At 44.6% G+C, this 16,760-nt stretch overlaps 1 protein-coding gene across 1 annotated transcript in view; it reads left to right on the top strand.

Moving 5' to 3' along the window:
• Positions 1-420: 420 nt before the first annotated feature.
• The window catches only part of LOC115388277 (calcium-dependent secretion activator 1-like), a 374,835-nt gene continuing 358,495 nt past the window's right edge, over positions 421-16,760 (top strand). The window contains 1 exon segment of the mRNA XM_030091341.1: positions 421-930. Coding sequence (XP_029947201.1) covers positions 508-930 — 423 coding nt within the window. The 5' untranslated portion in view covers positions 421-507.

Here is a 16,760-nt window from a genome sequence, read left to right as displayed (position 1 = left end):
TTCTCCTTCTCTTTCTCCTCTTCTTCTTTCTTCTCCGTTTGTATGAGCCACTCCTTCTCAACCTCATCGTATTCCACGCCCTTCTTATTTTCTTCTATGAGCCGGTCCTTCTCCTCCTCCTCTTCCTGGTCTGATCAAAAAGCAAATTACTGTCACAGCCTAGTGGGTGCAACTTTCAGCACCACGGTCAGCTCCGAGCCTGCAGCTCCTCCTCCTCTCCTCTGGAGCCTCTCTTCCTCCTCCGCTCTTCTCCACGCCCCTCCCTTGTTCTCGCCACCACTCATTTCCTGTTCGGATTGACTGAATCCAGCTTTTCTTTCATATTGCTGCAGAAGCAACAGCTTCCTCCTCCCTGTCCTGTCGTCCGTCCCCCGGATCCTCCCCCATCCCTCTCTCTGGATCACCCCCCCTCCCCCCAGATCTTACCACCGGTTGACGCTCACTGGTTTTTCTCTCGTTTTATTCCACTTTGTCAGTTTTTTCTTCATTCTCGGTCTTTCCGGCAGCATGTTGGATCCGTCTTCCAGCGAGGAGGAAGGAGATGAGATCCTGGAGGTGGAGCGCAAAGAGGCGGCGGCTCCAAAGAGCGGAGCGAGCGGAGCCCGGCTCTCCCCGGGCCGAGCTGCCGCCGGCCACGGAGGCGGAGGCGACGGCGGCGGCGGCGGCGGCGGCGGCGGCGGCGGCGTCGCGGGGCTGCAGCCCCGGGGCCGCGGGAGCAGCGGCAACAGAAGAGGCAGCAGCAGTGGAGGTCTACCCTCCAGCCCCAGCCCGTCGGCGGGGAGCGACAAGGAGAAGGAGGACCTGGAAAAGATGCAGAGGGAGGAAGAGGAGAGGAAGAAGAGACTGCAGCTTTATGTATTCGTGATGCGCTGCATCGCTTACCCGTTCAACGCCAAGCAGCCCACCGACATGGCCCGCAGGCAGCAGAAGGTAAGACCCCGGGGAACAGAGCTCATACCGCCTTCGGGCTCTCAGACAGTTTCGGGGCTTTTCTCATATCCATGACACCAACTGTTGCTTTCACACGGAGCTGCACGCAGATGTGACCTGCAACTTGCTGTTCAGCCACATCCCTGCCTGTTCACTGCCAGTGACGGAGAAGCGCCCTGAGAGCGTGACGCTGAACGCACGGCCACATGCCAGTCACTCCAACAACACCTCCTGCTGCCTGAAAGATTGTTATCTGACATAGATTCTCTGTAAACATGCTGTAAGCAACTTCGACATGTCCAGAGTGAAGACAGACATAAGACAGATGAGACAGATGAGACAGAGCACGTCCTTCCAAACTGTTTCCATCCAGTGCAGAAGCCCCTTCATGAAGGACACAATACCAACTATGTGCCACTGCACAAATGTCCATACATCCATCTTTCATCTTCTTTGTTGTAGTTCATCTGAAGCTGGCGTGAGGCTGCGGGCCTTCAGTGTTTCCTGTGAGGAATGCATGGGGATGATGGTGGACTGCAGGTGTTATACATTGTGCTCACACCATACAAGCAGAAGTGTGTGAATCTGTGGCCGGTGAACTACAGAAAGATAAGACGAAATGAGCACGCGTGATGCAGGATCATGATGTCTTTGTACTTTCAGATAACTCTGCTTTTTTAAACATTCAGGGTCAACTAATGTTAAAGTGTGTGTGTGTGTGTGTGTGTGTGTGTGTGCTGGGTTACACAAGTGTTCATATTAAAAAAAAAATAACTTATATACCTATGGTTATGCAGCCCCAAGGGGCAGCATCCATCTGAGGAAGTCTTCATTTTCGATTCCAAATTCCTTCTTCAGGTCTTCAAAGCTTTAAATTGTTTTGCCTTAGGTGTGCGGAGTGCAGTGATGCATTCGGTACTCCATTCTTTGAATCCATCATCATTAACTCCTGTTTTAAAATCTGGGTCCAGGACTGGCCAAATCATTAATATACTGTTGTTATCCATGCTATATTGTCACCAGGATTACTATTGCAACAACACATCATCATTCGGGTGAAACTAACCTGTCTCACAAGTTGCGAGACAGTTGTGAGTTGTGAGTCACAACCGTCTTACAGCTCACATTCCCTATTAGTGTGCATGTTTAATCATTTCATTTTCACTTCCTTGATGTAATTAGGTCCCTTTTTCTCTCAATTTTGTTTGTGTTTGGTAGCTTACTATTAAAGTTCGATATGCAAGCTCAGGAGCAGACAGCATGAGGAGACAAGGTGGAAGTGATCTGAGCTGGTTTATTCAAAGAACCAGAGGTCGAAGAGTCCAGGCAGCGGGTCGGGAGGTTAACAGATCCGAGGTGGTCCAGGGTTAGTCCAGGGTCAGAACCAGGTGTCAGTCCGGAGCAGGAGGGCGGCTGGAGAAGCAGGAAGCAGCGAGGCGAGGCGGCAGGCAGAGCGGGTCTCCAGAATGAGGACAAGGAAAACAAATTAACCCTTTAAGCTCGGGGCCATTTTTGCCTAAAAGTTCAACTAAAGACGTACCCAAAGTAAACTGAATGCTGTTCTTGAACTGTTTGGAGTACATGCATGGTTGGGGTCTCATTTGAAAGCTGACAACCTGTATTTTCACCCAGTGCAGTCAGAATTACTCTAGGTGCTACTGGCACAGATTTATTCATGTTGCAGCACACTGAATTAGGATGAATTTCATTCTCGCCTGAATTTTTTCCCTCATAAAACACCTGGAAATCAGTGTGGAAGCACTGTGCGAGCTTGAAAACACAATTTTGCTAAAGCCTGGGGTCTTACATAGTTCAGGTCAAAATGTCAGAGCAGTACTACAAGAAATGAGTGTTTCACACATGTATTTGTACTGCTATGCCCCGGCGGTGTCAATTTTGGACATCCTCTGTATACCCTCTGGATGCCCTCTGTACAATGGTATATGTTGGTTTTTGGCTCGTTTTTACATTATTTTCTCTCCAAAAACTCATAAAGTACTCAAAAAATCACTTCAGATAGGCTTCAGTGTGGGATAAGGCCCTCAGACTGAGAGGAGCAGGGACAGACAGCAGGTGCATCCCTCAGCAGATGTCTGAGAAGTCACAAAACCCCGCCAGCGGGCCAGCCAGCCATTCAGCAAGCTCATTGGCTACCAGCCCTGTCAGTCAAACGTTTCTACCGACGTGATTGGCTCAGAATTCATTGATTACGAGTGATGACGACCGATGACGTGGGTCCATCAGTCTCGGCAGCGGTTGGCTGGTTAGCCATCGGAGGGAGGGATGAGTCACTTGATTGGTTGAAATATGACGAATAAGCAGCCGAAACCGATCAGTCGCCATATTGGATATCCTCAGCGAGAGTGAGAGAGCTCTGGATGTTTTTATCTGATAAAAAAATGGATTATTATCGGACGCGCACGCGGAGAGACGCACCGTGTGCGCGCGCGGTGGCGCGTCTAATTCTGGATTATTTGCTTATTTCAAGACATGTTTTGGACAAAAGGCTATACTTTCTAGCTTTGCCTGGATGCATACGCTTGTACTGTGGCAGTTTTTGCTGGATTATCTGGATTATGGATCATCTGTGATCAGTTATGAGCCTCCAAAGGTGAGTTGTGCTGTTTACTTAATTTGCTGTATGTTGGACAAATGTGTTTATATTACCCGCTGTGGTAATCACATCTGAAAGTGATTTATACCAGCGGATTCATGAGAATATCAGCTTTCTAACGGTACATAGTGCGTCTGTGGAATTTGCAAAATGCGTCTGGATATTTGATAAATGCATCGGGAGAAGTTGACCTTTAAGCACGGGTACAACAAATGCTGAACGTACAAAGCACATCTGGCACACATGAGGAGATATTATGATCCAGCACTGACAATCAGCCACTTAAATAGTGACGGAGACAAAAGCAGCTGAAAGCCACCCCGGTGATGAGCTGGTCCCACACTTCCGTAAACAACCTCTCCAGCTCCGCCCACCCGAAAAAAAAACAAAACAAGAAACCACACAGCGCCCCTAAGAATGCTGATGTGCATAATGTGACACTTTCTATGTTGGTAGCTATTTCTTTCCACTGTTAGTGATAAAGGGGGAAACATGCACATATGAAAAATCTTAAAAGAAAAAAAACATAAAAGTATTCTCAGTGGGGTACTGACAGTCTACCCTCATCTTTGTTTAACTGAATGGTTTTAAATCTAACGTGGACACGTTATAATCTGCACATTCACTACACTGTGGAACACCAACAAATAATATTGTAGCGTTACGACATTGAAGCAAATACTGGGAACTACTTTTTCTTTTGAAATCACTACGCCCAGACGCCATGTTTAGTAAGTAGTTCCGTCTTAGCAATCTTCGCAAAAACCACTTAATCTGGTAATTTTGTATTAATATTCCACAGCGTAGTGAATGTGTGGATTATAACGTGTCCACCAAAGTGTTTTGGGGTTGTTGGATTGTGTATTTGATGAGTTTGACGAGGGAAGCAAATGTACCATCCACTTCCATTATGTCCGCCTTGAAGCTCTCCTCAGACCCACCGCTGAATAAACAACAGCTCGCCCTCACAAAAAAAGTAAGTAGGCTGTTCTAAATGACGAGGGAATTGTGCTAAATGGGCCAATTTGCCAAAATGTTGAAGTATCGCTTTAATGCCTGCGGTAACCGAACCGCATAGGGCTGAGGTTTTTCGAGGCATTTGAGTGACAGACCTATCTGCCAATCAAAACGTTCGAGTCTCGCGTTCCGGCCCACCGGCCAATCAGAAATGACAACAGGAAGCAAGTATGTCTGCACTGCACTGCTGCAGCTAACTAGCGTCAGGTTGCTAACAACAAACCCTGCGTGTGCTCTGCGGTGTCGTGAGGAGCAAAGTTTTCAGTGTGACTCGTTCTCGGTGTGAAAATGTCTGAGATGGCAGCAGGAGAGGGGGCGGAGCCGCTGGTATCAGAAAGAACTGGAGCTCAGCTGTTTGGACTCTGGGTTTGAAAAAAACCACGTGGAGCCAGGTGTAGATGGTGTCGCCGTGCAGCAGCCAGATCCAGAGGAAACACGTCTAGTTTATACCAACACCTGAAGACTCACCGCTACACGTTACAGAAACGTGGACGAGTCGTAGGTTATTCTCTCTCTCCCCCGATCGCCCCACAGCTCAGCCTTCATCCAGCATGTGATTCGCTCGTCTCTCTCCATGAAAACATGAAGCTGTGAGGGAGACGAGCCAGAGCAGGATTACTAAACTGACTGTGATCTAAGGATATTACAGCAATAAGGGTTATTTTTTTTTACCCTTTATCTGTAGAGGCTGGCGAGTTCTTTTCTTAATTTTTTAATTTTTTTTTGCGAGTTGAAGTTGGTTTCACAGTGGTGCCTATTTGCAGTTCTGGTTTTTAATTTCCATTTATAAAACTGTTGTCTAAGTAATTTTCTGTGAACCATGCAAGCAAGACCAGTACTGAGTTACAATTCGGACAGCATTGGATTTTCATTATTTTGTTATTTCATTAAAACAACGCACTCGTTTTTTTGTTTTTTTTTCCAAACGTGATGCAGACAGCACGGTGGCGTCTCGCTGCCGCTGCCTGAAGCTTCGTCAAGTTAGTTTACATTCGGTTATTTTATGTGTCAACTTGAGCAAGACCATGTAAAAGTAAGAATTTTTTTCGATCATAATTTTGGCTGTTTTCTACGGTAGCCCTGAGGTGCAAAACACAATGGCAAATCAGAAAACACAACAGCAAAAGAGAAAACACAAATGCAAAAGAGAAAACACAACACAAAAAGAGAAAACACAACGACAAAGGAGAAAATGGAAACCGGGTGACATCAGTCGTCGCTGATTGGACGAAAGAACTGGTCCGTCCTTTGAACCGGAAAGAGTCACAATTCGCCACTAATCAAATGCGTAAAAAACACCTGTTTTTAAATAAAACGAGTAAAAAAACGCACGTTTTAAACAAGCAAGCCGCGCGTTATTTATGTTTTATAAGCTGTTAATAAACTCTGCCCTCTGTTATTAGTAGTAGCATATTTGCAGTCACGTGACCCGGAGGTTGGCAACCAGAGGACCGCCGCTATGTTGGAGTGAAAACAAACCGTGATACGCGCTGTCATCCATAGAGAGTAGTGCACGTTCGGTGTTCTTTAATGTTGAAAATGTCAACTGATAAGGAGTGTCGGGATATTGTTGTGTTGTCAGATCAAGTGGACAATCTTGACGTAACACCAAAGACCGGTACTGGGAGAAACTACGGATTTCAGGCTGCAGCAGGACCCGTATCCACGGCTGAGACTCGAACTCCCTGTCTGCAGGACGCAGATATTTACTGTTTTCTATAGGGCTGCCACAAACGATTATTTTGGTAGTCGACTAATCACCAATTATTTTTTCGATTAGTCGACTAATCGCATCTTGTATAAATTAAAGTAAAACATAGTTTATCGCACCACCATGAAGCTGCTCTTATATAGCCACAATTAGATTTCAGCTTTAAGTGTTTAAGGTATATTCTAACTAAAAATAAAGACGATTCAGATGAGAGTTCATTAAACCTTTATTGAAATATGCAACAAACACTTGTTTAACTGTGTACCATAAAGTGCAAATACTTGAGTAAAATAAGGAAAAGGCACTTGCCTAAACAACACAAAAATTAATCCTTCATGTTAATTTTTTTTTTTTTAATTTGTGTTTGGCATCAAGCATAGCAACAATAAGGCAGGCTCCTGTAACTCAGGAATTATTTAAGTTTTTGTCTCACTGACTCAAAACAAAAGTGCATTTTGTGTTCAGTGCTCAACTGTATTCAACTTTATTCCACTCTGACTCTACATAATCCCAAACTACACAGGGCTCTGGTTCACCGCCAGGACAGTCAGCATTTCTACATGTTGGAGACAGGCTGCTCTCTCTGGGAGCAGATGTTCTGCTGCAGAGAGAATCCGCTCCGATGGGGTGAAGCTCTGAAACATAATGTCAGAAAACATCAGTGCAACATCACTTAAACACATCACTGTTAGAGCGTTACAGAAAACATGAAATGTGTGCTGAAGGCAGCTAATGAATCAAATCGTCACCACTAATGTTAACAGCTATGAGTAAATAGCAAGTTAGCGCTCTATGCTAATATTATTAGCTTACCGAGATGACGGTCAATCATCGTTGTCACGAGCCACAACGTGCTTCTGTTTCAGCTGCTCATGCATCGCAGTTGTGCTGCCGTGGAAGGCAGGTTCTGTCCTGCAGATGCTGCATTGCACTTTTCTCTGACGTTTTCTTGTCATGCTCCCACACTTTGGAGCTCCGCTGCTGCCGGGCGGCCATGACACCAGTCCGGTGTTGTTGCGGCTGACACGACTGCGCATGTGTGTTAAATACAGAAAGGCAGACGTGGCAGTGGCAGGTGCCGCAGCAGTTTCGGGACATAAAACAATTAAAAAAAAAAAACAAAAAAAAAAAACGACTCGTTGACTATTAAATTCAATCAATCAATCAATCAATTTATTTTTGTATAGCCCAGTATCACAACAACAGTTGCCTCAGAGGCTTCAAGATGTTACATTGATTGGTAAAAATAAAAACAGTGAATAAGCATAATGTTAATATGTGAAATTCACAGTAACGAGACAAAACGAAGCAACCACCACCTTAGACCCTCACATCCGGCAAGAAAAAACTCCAGAAACCCAGTGGAAAAAGAAGAAATCTTGGGGAGAACCACAGTATGGAGGGATCCCTCTCCCAGGGACGGACAGCTTTGGCAACAGCTAGCATGAGACAATAAGAAGTAAAGCCAAGAACAATGTTGAGGACAGTCCGTTGGACGGTCCAGCACAGGAACTACGGATCCCAGAAGTAGAACTGAAGCCAGTCCGCGGGCACAGCACCGACAGGAGTGTCCTCCCGGTCCGGACGGAGCTTGTTCGTAGGCCCTCGTGATAGTGGAGTCAGCAACTGAAACTGGAGAAGACTCCCCCTCGAAGGGGGGGACAGCAGGTGAAAAGCAATGAACGGACTAAAGGGAATAACATTCAGACATTAGAGGACAGGGCTCAGTGCACCGTACTTCCCACAGCATTCTAGCTCCTAGGGCAGCTTTGTGGATAGTTTAGTATTTAAACTAGTATTTAGTTAGTATAGTTTAGTTTAGTTTAGTTTAATTTAGTTTGGTTTAGTTTAATTTAGTTTAGTTTAGTTTAGTTTAGTTTGGTTTGGTTTGGTTAAGTTTAGAATCCCTAGCTGACCTGATCATAGGCTGCATCGAAGAGAAACGTCTTGAGCCTAACCTTAAATGCGGAGACTGTGTCTGCCTCTTTGACACCACTTGGAAGCTGGTTCCATAAAAATGGTGCCTGATAGCTAAAGGCTCTTCCACCTAGTGTCCATTTAGAGACTCCAGGAGTCACCAGTAACCCTGCATTTTGAGAGCGAAGTGCTCTGATTGGTTGATAAGGCGTTAAAGCATCTTGGAGATAGGTCAGAGCCATCCCATTTAGGATTTTGTAAGTGAGGAGAAGGATTTTAAATCTAACTCTAAACTCGACAGGAAGCCATCCACTAACATGGAGTTGTTAGCATGTCCAATTCACTAAAATGGAGCATTTAGCATCTGTCATCCACTAACATGGAGTTTTTAGCATGTCCCATCCACTAACATATAGCTGTTAGCATCTGTCATCCACTAACATGGAGTTGTTAGCATGTCCCGTCCACTAACATGTAGCTGTTAGCATCTGTCATCCACTAACATGGAGTTGTTAGCATGTCCTATCCACTAACATGGAGTTGTTAGCATGTCCAATTCACTAAAATGGAGCATTTAGCTTCTGTCATCCACTAACATGGAGTTTTTAGCATGTCCCATCCACTAACATGTAGCTGTTAGCATCTATCATCCACTAACATGTAGTTGTTAGCATGTCCCATCCACTAACATGTAGCTGTTAGCATCTGTCATCCACCAACATGTACTTGTTAGCATGTACTATCCACTAACATGTAGCTGTTAGCATCTGTCATCCATTAACGTGGAGTTGTTAGCATGTCCATTCAACTAAAATGGTGCTGTTAGCATGTCCAATACACTAACATGCAGCTGTAAGTATCTGTCATCCACTAACATGGAGTTGTTAGCATGTGCCATCCACGAACAAGTAGCTCTTGGCATTTGTCATCCAGTAACATGGAGTAGTTAGCATCTCCCATCCACTAACATGGATGTGTTAGCATCTCCCATCCACTAACATGGAGTAGCTAGCATCTCCCATCCACTAACATGGAGTTGTCAGCATCTCCCATCCACTAACATCGAGTTGTTAGCCTCTCCCATCCACTAACATGGAGTAGTTAGCATCTCCCATCCACTAACATGGAGCTGTTAGCTTCTCCCATCTGCTTTTGAGAGTCACTGAATGAAGGCACTGAGTATCAGAGTTTGATTAACAGCTGCTGTCAGCTGTGTAACTGCACTGCATGCCCATATATGGTAATGTGAATTAGAGTGGAGAGAGGAGAAAATAAGTTTCCGTTTGGGAAACAACTGCTCCTTGTTCCTTTCCTGTTTGGCAAAACTGAATAAAAAATATCATGTTTGATAGGAAAATTTGTTGTCTTTCAGTTGGTGAGGCTTTCAGAGCAGTCAGACTTTTAGTTTGGACCGGAGAGGCCTCAGTTTGTGAGAAGCGCAAGATTTTCCCCCATCCGGTTCCATTATAACTGAGAGCAAAAAAATGCAGAGCGCACACCTTATACCTGTGAAAACGTACATATATCATGACATTTTTAACACTTATGTTACATCATCTTGTTCAGAAGGACCTTGTGAGGCTTCACATGTTCTCGGTTTGTTGATAGGAGTCACGGTTTAGCCACACTCGCCACTTTTTAGAGGAGCTGAAAAAAGGCCACCTTTTTCCTTTTTCCCCATTATAATGGATGAGGGCTGGAGCACGGCAAGATTTCAGACTTCCAACTTTGAACGCTAATAAAATCCACACCGTGAGACTTTTGACAAAGATATGAACAACTTTGTAGAGAAATTTCTCCTCTACCACGTCGCGTGACTCTAGGCATGTGCCGATATGAAAATTTGATATCACGATATTGGTGGCCCAAAATATCACGATTCACGATATTATCACGATATTTGGCGCGTTGCTTTTAATTCTATTGAAAATGCCCCAAAACATTGTGAAATCCATCAATATCTGTCAACAACACTGTGCATTTTAACATGCCTGAGCACATTTTGATAAAGTAGAGGGAAAAAATGAAACTTTACTCTCGCCTATTTTTTTTTCCAGATTCCATACTGAAAAACACCATGATAACAATGAAGTAGCCATAAAGCTGCCACTGACTGCATTCAGCAGCTCCTGGACTACAACTGGACCAGGTTTCATGAGATCAGCATAAAGCACACAGATTTTATAGTGTTTACTTTGGATAGAACCAGGAGAACCCTTCATTTGGCCATTTGGAGACCAACCTATGGCAAACTATAATAAGTAGGTTTATAACTTATTTGAAAGGAATCTGACTTTAAAATACTTTTAATTTCCACTACAGGAGTCTGTATGCAATTCAGCCTTTGGCTCTGATATTTAGCCACTATATCATACATTTCTGCAGTTTTTGTGCAGAAACTTATAATTTTGCACAGTATTGTGCACAGTATAAAATACTTTTTTAATAAATGACTGAGCCATAGCATTTAGTTTCCAACTGAAATATATTTATAATAATAAAATCAATACAAAAATAGCCAATTATATGACAGGCAAAACAAAAAAAAAAATCCCCTTTGCAACATGTAAACACATGAAGAAAAAAACAAAAACAATGTGCAATAAGCTGTAGAAACGCACAATGAAGATAAATTTGCACGTTTCAGAATAAAAAATTGCCAAATATCACAGAAACAATCACTGATTGTGTGTGTCGCGTGTGTCTCGCTCTGCGGTGCGCACTGCTGCGTCTTTTAGAACCAAGATGGCGGCGGCGCTCGTGCGGTTATGCTAAAAGATGTCTCCCACCTGGATGATGCCTCAGTCACGTGTATCATATCGTATGAACGCTCACCAGACGCGAACGAATGTCAACAAACTTTATTTAAACTCCCAAGATTAACGATAAGCCCACAAGATGGCGACAATAACATTCAGGCGCATGACGCGCTGTCACTACTGCAGAGGATTATGAAGTTAATTTTGGTCAGAGGAGAGCGTGGATAGATGGAAAATGACCACAGAACGGTAAGGAAATAAAACATGTTGTGTTTGGTGTGAATAGCTTTGAGATTTGGCGAAGAAGTGTGAGAGAAACGTGCAATCTGAGGCGCTGGCTGTGAAATGTAAAGATCGGTTTTGGGTTTGTTTTGCCGCTGACGGGAGGCGGTCGGCTCAGAGAAGATTCTGCCTGGTGTCTCTTAAACAGCAGGTTTTTCTAGTTTCACGCGAGGCCCAATACGTTGGGATGGAGCACACGGATCTCTGGTTCTGTTGCGTTTTGTGTCGGGATGTGCGCTGAGGGGGGCGGTACAGTGTCTGTCGGGCCGAACGCGTTAATGCCTCGTTTTAATCATCCTGGCATAAAATTACTTACTTTAGGGGTTTTCTATGGATCTGGGACTTTTGTGGTGGTTTGCAGTACATTTTGCTGCAGAGGCTTTGACCCCTTGGGTAAGATCAATAGCTGTTTCGGTAATGGGCTTGTCTCCAGATGAAACAGACGATATCTTGTAAATGACGTGATATGATAATCTCGGCTGTCCAATATCATAAATCGCGATTATATCGTAAATTGGCACATCCCTATTCGTGACAAGTGATTTTGGGCAAAATTTTACTTTGAAAGGGAAATAGCGGACTTCCTGTTGGATTTCGGTCAGGGCTGTCAGCGCGTGAAATGTAGATCTCGATGAGACGAACGCGTCAACGTTGGTCTGATCTCTCTACGACATTCCTGCGGGCCATAGCAACAATTTTGCTGTTTCTAGGTGGCGCTAGAGAGCAGATGGGGTTAATTTATCCATTTTATCAAAAGTTTCGCCGGTCATGATGTGCGTGCCAAATTTGGTGAGTTTTAATGCATGTTTAGGGGGTCAAATTTGTGTTTGTTTCCGCGTCGGAATAATAATAATGACGACGATGACGAAAAAATGAACGAATAACAGTAGAGACCTTGCCCGCCAGGCATGGTGGCCACAGGCCACCATGCCCTCCGGACTCGGTCTCTAAATATCACAATTGATAGGAAAATTCGTTGTCTTTCAGTTGGTGAGGTTTTTAGAGCAGTCAGGCTTTTAGTTTGGACCGCAGAGGCCTCAGTTTGTGAGAAACACGAGATTTTTCCCCATCCGGCTCCATTATAACTGAGAGCAAAAAAATTGCAGAGCGCACACCTTTTCATACCTGTGAAAATGTACATATAACATGAAATTTTCCCCACTTATGTTTCATCATCTTCTTCGGAACGACCTTGTGAGGCTTTGCCTGTGCTCAGGTTGTTGATAGGAGTCACGGTTTAGCCGGAGTCGCCAGTTGTTCGAGGTTCTGAAAAAATTAGAATTTTTTTGGTTTTTCCCCAGTATAACGGATGAGGGCAGGAGCAAAGCAGGATTTCAGACTTCCAAATTTGAACCCTAATAAAATCCACACCGTTAGACTTTTGACAAAGTTGTTCACAACTTTTGTAGAGAAATTTGTCCTCTATCACGTCGCGTGACTCTTATGTCTGTACGACAAATGGTCTCGGAGGAGATAATTTTTTCGTGAGGAGTGATTTTGAGCAAAATTTTACATTGAAAGGGGAATCGCGGACTTCCTGTTGGATTTAGGTCAGGGGTGTCAGCACGTGAATTCTAGATCTCGGTGAGACAAACGCGTCAACGTTGGTTTGATCTCTCTACAACAATCCTGCGGGCCGTGGCGACAATTTAACTGTTTCTAGGTGGCGCAAGAGAGCAGATGGGGTTAATTTTTCCATTTTATAAAATTTTTCGCCGGTCATGATATGCGTGCCAACTTTAGTGAGTTTTCGTGCATGTTTAGGGGGTCAAATTTGCGTTTAGTTGGTAGGTCATTGTAATTAAAGCCGCAAGCGGCATTGGTCGGGACCGAGCCTCCCCGCCGGCCTGCGACTGAGACGTGCACCCACTAACATGTAGCTGCTAGCATCTTTCATCCACTAACATGGAGTTGTTAGCATGTCCCATCCACTAACATGTAGCTGTTAGCATCTGTCTTCCACTAACATGGAGTTGTTAGCATGTCCCATCCACTAACATGTAGCTGTTAGCATCGGCCATCAACTAACATGTACCTGTCAGCATCAGTCATCCACTAACATGGAGTTGTTAGCATGTCCCATCCACTAACATGTAGCTGTTAGCATCTGTCATACACTAACATGGAGCTGTTTGCGTCTTCCATCCACTAACATGTAGCTGTTAGCATGTCCCACCCACTAACATGCAGCTGTTAGCATCTCCCATCCACTAACATGGAGCTGTTAGCATGTCCAATCCACTAACATGGAGCTGTTAGCATCTGTAATCCACTAACATGGAGTTGTTAGCATGTTCGATCTACTAACATGGAGTTGTTAGCATGTTCCATCTACTAACAAGGAGTTGTTAGCTTCTCCCATCCACTAACATGGAGCTGTTAGCATCAGTCATCCACTAACATGGAGTTGTTAGCATGTTCCATCCACTAACATGGAGCTGGTAGCATCAGTCATCCACTAACATGGAGTTGTTAGCATGTTCCATCCACTAACATGGAGCTGTTAGCATCAGTCATCCACTAACATGGAGTTGTTAGCATGTTCCATCCACTAACATGGAGCTGGTAGCATCAGTCATCCACTGACATGGAGTTGTTAGCATGTTCCATCTACTAACATGGAGTTGTTAGCTTCTCCCATCTGCTTTTGACAGTCAATGAATGAAGGCAATGAGCGTCAGAGTTTGATTGACAGCTGCTGTCAGCTGTGTAACTGCACTGCATGCCCATATATGGTAATGTGAGTTACAGTGGAGAGAGGAGAAAATAAGTCTTTTTTGGGGAAACAACTGCTCCTTGTTCCTTTTGTGTTTGGCTAAACTGAACAAAAAATATCACGTTTGATAGGAAAATTAGTTGTCTTTCAGTTGGTGAGGATTTCCGAGCAGTCAGACTTTTAGTTTGGACTGGAGAGGCCTCAGTTTGTGAGAAGCGCGAGATTTTTCCCCATCCGGCTCAATTATAACTGAGAGCAAAAAAAATGCAGAGCGCACACCAATTTATACCTGTGAAAACGTACATAAATCATGAAATTTTCCCCACTTATGTTACATCATCTTGTTCGGGAGAACCTGGTGACGCTTTACGTGTGCTCGGTTTGTTGATAGGAGTCACGGTTTAGTCACCGTTACCACTTGTTCGAGGTGCTGAAAAAAGGCGACTTTTTTCCTTTTTTCCCCATTATAAAGGATGAGGGCCAGAGCAAGGCAGGATTTCAGACTTCCAACTTTGAACGCTAATAAAATCCACACTGTTAGACTTTTGGCAAAGATATGAACAACTTTTGTAGAGAAATTTGTCCTCTTTCAAGTTGCGTGACTCTTATGTCTGTACGACAAACGGTCTCGGAGGAGATAATTTTTTCGTGAGGAGTGATTTTGAGCAAAATTTTACTTTGAAAGGGAAATAGCGGACTTCCTGTTGGATTTAGGTCATGGGTGTGAGCGCGTGAAATGTCGATCTTGATGAGACGAACGCGTGAGTGTTGGTTTGATCTCTCTACGACATTCCTGCGGGCTGTAGCGACTGTGTTAGACGTTTTTTGGGATCTAGGTGGCGCTATAGAGCAGGTGCTGTTTTTTTTTTTTTTCATTTTATCAAATTTTTTGCCAATCCGGATGTGTGTGCCAAATTTGGTGAGTTTTCGTACATGTTTAGGGGGTCAAATTTGGGGTCAAACACGCGGGACGCGTAATATCTCAGAAAAAGAAACGGACGAATAACAATAGAGACCTTGCCCTCCGGGCATGGTGGCCTGCAGCCACAATGCCCTCCGGGGCTCAGTCCCTAATAATAAGAAACGAACGAAGAACAATAGAGGCCTTGCCCTCGGGCAAGGTGGCCTCAGTTTTGAGGCCACCTCGCCCTCGGGCTCGGTCCCTCATAAGAAACGAACGAAGAACAATAGAGGCCCGGCCCTCAGGAGGCAAGGTGACCTCAGTTGAGGCCACCTCGCCCTCGGGCTCGGCCCCTAAATATAATCTATACAAAAATGGCCAATTATATCAATGGGAAAACAAACAAAGAAAAAATCCCCTTTGGAACATGTAAACAATAATATATGCAAAATGCTTATCAAGAAAAAAAGAACAATGTGCAATGAGCTGTAGAAAAGCACGCTGAAGATAAATGTGCATGTTTTAGAATAACAAAATTTCCAAAGATATCGGAAATAATCACTATTTGCCATTCGCATGCGTCTCGCTCTGCAGTGCGCACTGGCGGCGCTCGTTTGGTTTTGCTCGAAGATGTCTCTTGGCTGGATGATGCCTCAGCCAGGTGTAACATATCGTTCAAAAGCTCGCAGACGTAGAACACCAACAAACTTTATTTAAACTCCCAAGATTAACAACAAGCCCACAAGATGGCGACAAGGGGCAGCACATCTAATTCTGGTGCATGATACTCTTTCACTATTCTAGAGGATTATGAAGTTAATTTTGGTCAGAGGAGAGCGTGAATAGATGGAAAATGACCACAAAACGGTAAGGAAATACGAGGGGGTACCCAAATGAAACCGGAATTTGGTCATGAAATACTAATAATAATGAGTTTCAACTTCTGGCCGTCAGATGTGCTACACGTAAGCTGGGTGAAAAAGCTGAGCTCCCAGAGTTACACTGACGCCTGTCAGGCGCTATTTATAGTAACAGAGTGCAGCGGCGGTCTGCGATTTTTTTCCAAAATGGCAACATTGACTGGAAAGCCAGAGCAGCGCAAACATTAAATTCTGTTTTTTGCTGGGAAAAAACAGCAGCAGAAACACTCAGCTTGTTGCAGCAAGCCTACAAGGATGATGCTCTGGGGAAGACTCAGGTCCATGAGTGGTTCGGCAGTTTGAGAAGGGCCAGATGTCGGCGCGTCAGGTCCGCTCAGCCGTGAAAACAATGCTGAGCTGCTTCTCGGCTGTCCAGGGTCTCGTCCACAGCGAGTCTGTCCCTCCAGGTCAGACTGTAAATCAGGACTACTACAGGAAGTCCTCAGACGCTCCGTGAGGATGTGAGGAGGAAGCAGAGTGTCGTGGCGGAGTGGAGCCGGTTGATCCACCACCACAGAGCGCCAGCGGACACGGCGCTGCGCCTCACGCAGTTTCTGGAGAAGAATGAGATGAATCTCCTCTCCCATCCGCCTGATTCGCCAGATGTAGCCTCCAGTGACTTTTTCTTGTTCCCCAGGTTGAAGAAGCAGCTGAAGGGACAGCGGTTTGCAGATGTGGAGGAGGTGACAGACAAATCACAGTCGGCCCAGAATGGCACAATTACGCACGGGTCTGACGACACATTGGTGAAGTGGGAGACACGGCTGGAGCGCTGCATTAATGCGGATGGAGGTTATTTTGAAGGCGACGGTGATGTTTTATTTTGAAATGTCAGAAATAAAAAGTTACAGTCAAATTCCGGGGACTTTTGGGTACGCCCTCGTAAAATATGTTGTGTTTGGTGTGAATAGATTTGAGATTTGGTGAAGAAGTGTGTGAGAAACATGATCTGAGGTGCTGGCTGTGAAATGTGAAGCTGGGTTCTGGTTTTGC

Source organism: Salarias fasciatus, chromosome 5 (assembly GCF_902148845.1).
Source record: "Salarias fasciatus chromosome 5, fSalaFa1.1, whole genome shotgun sequence".
NCBI classification, from domain to species: domain Eukaryota; kingdom Metazoa; phylum Chordata; class Actinopteri; order Blenniiformes; family Blenniidae; genus Salarias; species Salarias fasciatus.
Note: the sequence above shows the minus strand (reverse complement) of the source record. Positions and strands in the feature narration are given on the sequence as shown.